Below are 7,941 nucleotides of genomic sequence, written 5' to 3' on the forward strand. Positions count from 1 at the left end.
TACTCATCTTTGTTGCTGTCAGATGTGGCATGAAAAGTTCCTTTCTGAGTGCCACAATGTAACATGACTAACTCACTGGACAGATTACTGTACTTTTGTAACAGTCCATGCCAAACCTGTGGATGACTGGTTGGTGTAGTGTGGTTCAAACACACCTGCATAGTCATAAGGCACTAGTCCTTTAAGCGGCACATCCAGTTTAGCAGCAATGACCATCTCTGACATGGCAGGAACTGTGACTGTAGAAGATACTGTAACATCAGTTAGTTTAGGGACATACTGGTGTGGACTAACCAGTGGCACTACTTTGTCATCTACTATAAGAGCCATATTGCGGGTGTTCACAATAATGCCATTAGCAACCAGGAAATCCCAGCATAATCAGCAGTTTAACACAGTTTCTGACAACTTGAAGAGCATGTGTCATTGGCTTGTGGGCAATACTTAAATTAACTGAGATTGAGTCCAGAGGGTCACCTGTGACACCCGTGAGAGGAAGAAACTGCTTTACAATGGGCTTTTTGTGAAGAGCTGTTGTAGCCATCCTAAAATCCTCACTGATAACTGAAATGTCTGCTCCGGTGTCAACAAAAGCATGCACAACAGTGTCCTCAATCAAAACTGACACATATCTCTTTGACACATCCACTTCAGATAAACTGTCTCTGGTAAAGTCAATAGGTAGGGCATTACTGTCTTTATGGGCCTTGGTAAAGTTTGGCAATTGACCCTCATTGTCAAGTACTTGTAGTTTACCTTGTTCGATCCAGTGTGAGAAGGTGAATTGGAACCGTACATGTCCAGGACTTTGAGAGCAGTGAGACTGATGTCTGTCCTCACGGCGGTCAGGAGAGTGGCCACGCTGTGAGTAGTCTCTGGATGATGGGCTGTAGCCCCGTGCATGACGCTCCGAAGATGCAGAACGACTGTGAGAATCCCCTCTGTCGTACTGGTCCCTTCCGTGCCTTGAAGGTCTGTAGCCATCACGAGTGGAGTATCGGTCATAGGAAGAATCTCTGTAGTTATTCCTTTCTGGTGAATAGTAATGGCTGCGGCCTTGCCCACTGTCAGGAGTCGAGCTTCGCTGACGATATCTGTAGTCACGTCGTGTGTCCTGTCGCCGCTGTTGCACCTCCAGCTGTAACTGCTCAACCTTGTCTGAAAGCGTCTCCAGTGCTCTCTGCATTTTTCTGAGATCATCTGAGGTTGCAGAGTGGACACCCAGAGAAGTACAAAATGCAGGAAGGTGAGTGGGTACCAAGGGAGAGATAGCAGGTGAGGTAGGTGTCTGAGAAAAATGCTGCAGAGAGTTTGAAGATGCAAACACCCTGCTAGCTTGATGGGCAGTCTCAATCTGTATTGCGAACTGAAGCGCATCATCCAGTGTTTTTACACCTTGTTCATGACAACGCAGCCTCACCAGGCATGCGAGTGCGTGCATTGACATAACTTTGAAATGTAGACAGATAAGCAGTCTGTCCAAAAACAGCTTTGAGTTTATCTTTAGCAGCGGTATAGTCCGATTTTGTTGCATCAGATAAGCTATCCCAGTAACTGAAAACAGCACCCCCTAGGCGTGTGGGCAGCAGTTTAACCAAACTGTCTTCATCATAATCTGGAATAACCTCTACATACACTTCAAAACGTCTGCACCACTTTGAAAAGTCTTCTTTGCCATCTCCCATGAAAGGGCAGTTCATTCCAAAAGTTATTTTGAGTGACCATGGTTAATTCCAGAAACCACGTTTTTAATTTATTTATTTTTTGTAATTTTTTGTGTGTAAAGTTCAGAAGAGGGTTTTGACAATTACCAGTCTTAGCTTGATGTGCTAGGCAAGTCCATCTTAAGGTTATAGTATCCAGAGATGTGAACAACCTTTCCATACATGCGTCCCGCGCAAACAAGTTCACAAGCAGGCCTCCAACAAGTAGACTGATCATCCAGGGAGAGCAGGAAAAAAAATAATTGTGCACTTTGCCAGTCTCTGTTACTCACATATGTTGTCCTCTGATGTTGTCTTGGTGAGTAAATGTCCAACAAATGCTGTTTTATTCCACCAGTATCCAACTGAGTCATCACACGCCCGCGACCGTGGAACACACACAACAACCACGGTCAAAGATCACCTTCTCATATCACTCCGCCAACCTTGGCCGGTACTAACTTTTCAGGCAAGGTGTACCATGTAATGTAGTTCCGGTTAAAGGTCAGAAACAAAATACAACATATGTATATAGTTAACATTAATTAAATTATGCAACTTATTTCCGTAAATGGAGTCATCTATAAAATAAATCTTAACAAAATAAATCTCATCTTACAGCAGCATAGATTGTCAGAACACCGGCATCAGTTCAACGTTCAGTCCTGATGGTAAGATGTGGAACAATAATGTTGTGTGGTTGTGGACTTGTGAGTAACTTATACCATCTGCTAGGTTATGGTCGCAGTCTGAAGCGGCTTTGATTTGGATCACACTACCTTGTTTATTACGACCCCGTCCAAATTTCACTTCTCTTCTTACTTCTAATAAACCAGAAGACTACTCGGAGACTGTATATTACTATTAATATTATTAGTCCCTCTTCTTCTTCTTTGCACGTATTCAATGTAGTGACGGCCGTCTACACTACCGGAATTACACAAGCAGAAGAAGAACGCCGTGATGACGAAACGCACTCTGTAGGGCTGTTTGTTCGTTGTCGGCTATGGTAGAAACATGATGACAAAATACAGCGACCTCCATAGCAGGCAGGGGGTGCCCGCAGTTATGTAGATATAAATGTCGGTTCATTATGTAAGGTCTTTATACACCACTGAAAACACAGTTATGGATCTTATATTGCATTTCTGTCAATAGATCCTCAGAAATATTACACATTGAACCTTTAAATCACAGCAGTCATAAGATGTACAGTTTTAGCCGTAACTTGTAAAGTACTGCTCCATTTATATAAAAAAAAATGGGCTCACTGTAGTTTAGAATGAATCTTTTGACAGTAGTCACATGACAGTCACACTGTCAACAGATCGTTCAAGGTTCAAATCGTTGATCCTTCCAGGAATGGGTTATTCCGGCTTTAATCCGGCTTTATAACCTAAAATTGCACATCAAATGACATGACTGATCTGGCAGAAATTTGTCCAGATTCTAAAATAGGCAGGGGTGACCAATTTGGGGCTAACAACTGACTAAATCCGTACATTGTTTCCCTGGCTCTAGTCAGGGTAAGGATCATGTTTAATTTTGGGTTATGATCTGTGTTAAGGACGACTGTGTTTGAAGGAGGAGACTCTTCTGTAATCAGTAAAACAACAGCAACAAGCAAGATATTCAACTCAGAGATGACAATTATTGTAACTGTGTCACAGAAATAACAGACCAGCATGCTGATTTAAAGAGGCGGTATTATGCTCATTTTCAGGTTCAAAATCTTAATTAGGGGTTGTACCAGAACAGGTTTACATGGTTTAATTTTCAATTTCCCCCTATGTGTTGTACGCTCAGCTCTTGAGCTACAGAGTGATGCATCTTACTTGTACAAAATCTTTGTTGGGAGTTGCACATGCGCAGTTCCCAGGTAAGGACTACTAGCCAATCAGAAGCAGAGAAGGGCGGGTCGTAAGAAACAAGGTAGTGTGATCCAAATCAAAGCCGCTTCAGACTGCGACCGTAACCTAGCAGGAGAAGTCCATAACACCATTGTTCCACATCTTACCATCAGGACTGAACGTTGAACTGTTGCCGGTGTTCTGACCATCTCTGCTGCCTTGCCGAAAAATGCTACCATAGCGCAAATCGATAGACTGGACTCTACTCGGCCCTGCTCCGTTTTCCATTGCAGATAGTACCCAGAGATAGTACGTAGCTTGTCGTCATAGCGACGCCACACACAACTGCTGCGACGTAATGTTCAATGCGACACACACACCAGCGATGCACACAGCTTTCTCTTTTTTAAGTTAAAACGTTTCTACATTCCTCAGAATGTAAAGACAGATAAGCGGTATGAAAAGCTTCCAGCTGTGTTTTCCTCTGCCGTTGTTGCTGCAGCGGTCTGTGTGACGGCGGGAGCAGAGGGCTCTGTGAGCGGGCGGCTGGCCGGCCTCACACGCTCCTCCCGCCGGTCACAGCAGGCTTCCCCCGCAGCCACTCGCGGAGCTCCTCAACTCCGAAAATATTCAAGCACATTTTTGTCTAAAACTGTCAATATTGGAAATCTACACAGCTGATTTCTCACCTCAAAACTTCTCAGAAGTGGATTTAGTGATGAAATTTCATACGAAAACTGTAAAATACAAAACTTTCTGTTGCTGGCCTCTGTCTGGTGCACGCAATGATGATGCAGTGAATAGTGAATATTCTCTCTGACCAATCAGCAGTCTGTCGTGTTTTCACGTTACATTTTAGTATCCCTCAGCTCGCTTGGAACCTCGAGGTGAGGTGATATGAAAAAAACTACCTGGAAGCAGGTACAGGTACAACATTTCTACAATGGAAAACCAAACAAAGGCGAGTCGAGCCAAAGGGCCTCCACTCAGACTAGCTTGGTTTGAGGGCGTGCCTGACCCCGCGAGCCGCTTGGCGAGCATTATGATGCATTTTCATTGTGACGTCACAAGTAAAGGAAGTGAAGGGCTGGACTACAAACGAGCTGTTTTCAAGCAGTTCAGAGCAGAGTTTTCTGTGGGAGATGGGAACTCCCTTAGGGCTGGACTTTGGGCTTTTTCACTTTGCAAACCTGTTACATGCACAAAAAAGATATATAACTCAATAAAGGAGAGGGGAAAAGCCAAAAAGCATCATACCACCTCTTTAAGAAAGCCTGACAAAGCGTCAGGATTGGACGCCCTGAAATGAGACGGGGCTGGCTGCACCGCGCGCTCAATTTTAATCTGTTGCATAAATATTAGCTGCTAGCGCCGTAGCTGCTGTAGCTTCAGCCATTTTTCTGCTCTAAGAGTCATGTGGATGCGTGACTGCGGTAAATAAATAAATAAATAAGTAGTGTGATGAATGTATCCAAATATAGAGGAGTAAAAGTTATGATTTCTTTCTTAAAAACTATTCAAGGAAGAGTAAATATTTGATGCATTGAAACTACTCTGATGAGCACAATTTACTCAAAAAAGTTATTTGAGTAGCCTACATGTAAAGGAGTAAATGTAACTCGTTACTACCCACCACTGCAGTGCATATTCATAACAAAAGTTATCTCATTGCACTTTTCATATAGAGCAGGTCTGGACCGTACTCTTTGTAATATCATTTACAGAGACCCAACAATTCCTATAATGAGCAAGCACTTGGCACACAGGCAGGCAGAAACCTCGAGAAGAACCGATACTAGGGGTATCTGCCTAACCAGTTGTGGGTGAGGGAGAGAGAGAGAGAGAGAGAGAGAGAGAGAGAGAGAGAGAGAGAGAGAGCGGGGGGGGGGGTGGGGAACCTTTTACATATGCTGAGAATTTGGAATATTTGTTTTGATATGAATGCATGTCACTACAAGCAGAGAAACACAATGTCACTCCCACACAGAGGAAGTTGTGTATTATGCTGCATTTGTCCCGCCTCCTGAGTTCCTTGGGGGATGGGTCAGATTGTTTTCCTGCAACAGATCCAGACTTGCTTCACTTCTGCAGAGTCACAGGACGTAAGTTGAGCTGTTGAACTGTAACTGATTTGTACATTTACAATAGATCATTTATACATTTTTGTCTTCTTGAGCGTGTTGTTGAAACCGGACTTGTTTTTAAACCCACAGGCACAGTTATAAACTGAACAGAATAATAAACTAACTTCTATCTCTTCCTCACTGTTTAGCTGTAAACCAACAGAGATGGCAGCGCTGATGGAAGACGAGGTATTTATGGCTTTCACCACCTATGCTGCTTTAGTCATTCTGAAGATGCTGCTGATGGCGCCCTTGACTTCTTTTTATCGCTTTACGAGAGGGGTAGGTAACACTAATAGTGTCTAAATCTGTTTAAACAAGAAATGTCTGTTTTACACACGTTTTCATGATTGTATGTGCAGGGTAGCCTATGTGCAGGGTAGGATTATATGTACACACTACATAAGGTCCCAGGATGTGTTTAGCCTAACTTAGTATCCTAACAACTTAACATCCTAAAAGCCTGTAAGGCTTTCATCCTGATAAACAGGACTCCAAAACCTAACTATCTTACAAACCCACCATGGATAGCGCTCTACAATCCTACAATCAGAATAAAAGGTCATGTACACAGTTTAACTGAGGTACAATTCAGCTTTAAAGGAGAATAACTGAAATCACAACTGAAATTCAACTTAATTAACTGTTAACTTACTTAATTAGACTTAATTAAAATTTTAACTGATTAGTTTTTCCATATTCTCTTTATGCATTTCTTTTTCTACATTATAATATGGAACTTTCAACCTGACTCTGGTATACAGAGGCAGAAGCAGACTACAGACTGATGTATTATCTTTCTCATTTAGGCTTTCGCAAATGAGGAAGATGTGGGCAGAAAGTCTGAAGAGGAGAAGAAGAAGCTGCTGAGAACCCATCCAGATGTAGAGCGAGTTCGAAGGTGAGATGATCTTGCCATGAAATGAAGACGCTACAGCCATTTACACCTAAAGTTATAATTGATATACTGGTATTTCATCAGAAAACATTATCAGAAATGTTGTGTGGGCCACTAGTTATAGTCCAACAAGTCAGTAAGAGAGATCTATTTATTTTTCTTTACTTATATGGATTTTTAAATTGTAGTAACACCTGTCATTTAGCACCATTTTTTAAAATTACATTTAACAATTTGTTTTTTTACAATTTACATGCAAAAAAACCTCCACTAATTTGATGTTGTCCACTGAATGATATCCCTATCCCTGCATTTAGCTCAGTCGAAATGGTCAGATCCTAGAAAAGAATGAGAAATCTAGTTTAGTTTATATTATAAAGGATAAGAATACTAAATATTGACTAATAGTACAAATCATCAAATCGATCAAACCGTGAGTCACAGTGCCTCTCACCTAGTGTGTGCTTGGCTCCAGACCCCTTTAAACACACAGATAAGCAGGTTTAGAAAATGGATGGATGAACGGATTATATAGTCATACGTTCTGTTGTAAACTCCTTACACTATATACCACGTTGTAATATGTTAATCAATGCATTAGTCATGTTGCACGTTCTAGTCAAAGGGTATGTTGTGTGTTTTTGAACTAATAATAAGCTTAATTTCATTTTGTTTCTGTTCTCAAGGTGTCACCAGAATGACCTAGAGAACATTATTCCCTTTGTGGTGATTGGCCTACTCTACAGTCTGACTAGACCTGAGCTTTCATCTGCTCTGCTTCACTTCCGCGTCTTTGCCTGCTCTCGGTTCTTCCACACCATCGCTTATGTTTGCGGTCTGCCTCAGCCCAGTAGGGGTTTGTCCTGGATACTGGGCATGCTGGTCACCTTCTCCATGGCTTACAGGCTGCTCAGCACAGTCCTCTTCCTTTAGAGATGATACAGAACCAGTAGACCATGACCTCTTCTCCATAAGCTCATGTTTCAACATGAAACCTGAATCTGTTTTATACTTCACCCTTTCTGCAGCTATGTGCTTGATTCATAAATGTTCTTTGCATTCCCTTTGAAAATGTATTTTAATAAACTTTTCAATCAACTTTGTGTTTGGCTGATTACTTCTCAAGGAAATGGAAGAGATACCAAAACTCACATGCAACTATAAATTAGAAGAAAATGTACTCAAGTAAAGTAGAGCTGTTAAATCTAGCAATGTGACAGATAATCATTCATGTAAAACATTTAAAGAGTAAAATCCAATCAAACTTCAAATGTACACAGCTCTGGTATGAATTATGTCCAAATTCAATTTGAAATGGTTGAAATGTAGGTTGTACAGCAACGCTTAACAGTAAGTGTTATTTCAGG

The 7,941-nt window shown here is 41.7% G+C and overlaps 1 protein-coding gene across 1 annotated transcript; it reads left to right on the top strand.

The window, feature by feature from the left end:
* The first annotated feature begins 5,499 nt into the window (after positions 1–5,499).
* LOC119918373 (microsomal glutathione S-transferase 1-like) lies at positions 5,500–7,673 on the top strand. The gene is made up of 4 exons (XM_038739072.1): positions 5,500–5,655; positions 5,826–5,958; positions 6,486–6,577; positions 7,261–7,673. Exons 2-4 carry the CDS (start codon positions 5,842–5,844, stop codon positions 7,505–7,507), a joined length of 456 nt encoding a protein of 151 aa, XP_038595000.1. The 5' UTR covers positions 5,500–5,655; positions 5,826–5,841; the 3' UTR covers positions 7,508–7,673.
* The last annotated feature ends 268 nt before the right edge of the window (positions 7,674–7,941 follow it).

Source organism: Micropterus salmoides, unplaced genomic scaffold (assembly GCF_014851395.1).
Source record: "Micropterus salmoides isolate LMB-PRFRI ecotype aquatic unplaced genomic scaffold, ASM1485139v1 Ms_hic_scaffold_23, whole genome shotgun sequence".
NCBI classification, from domain to species: domain Eukaryota; kingdom Metazoa; phylum Chordata; class Actinopteri; order Centrarchiformes; family Centrarchidae; genus Micropterus; species Micropterus salmoides.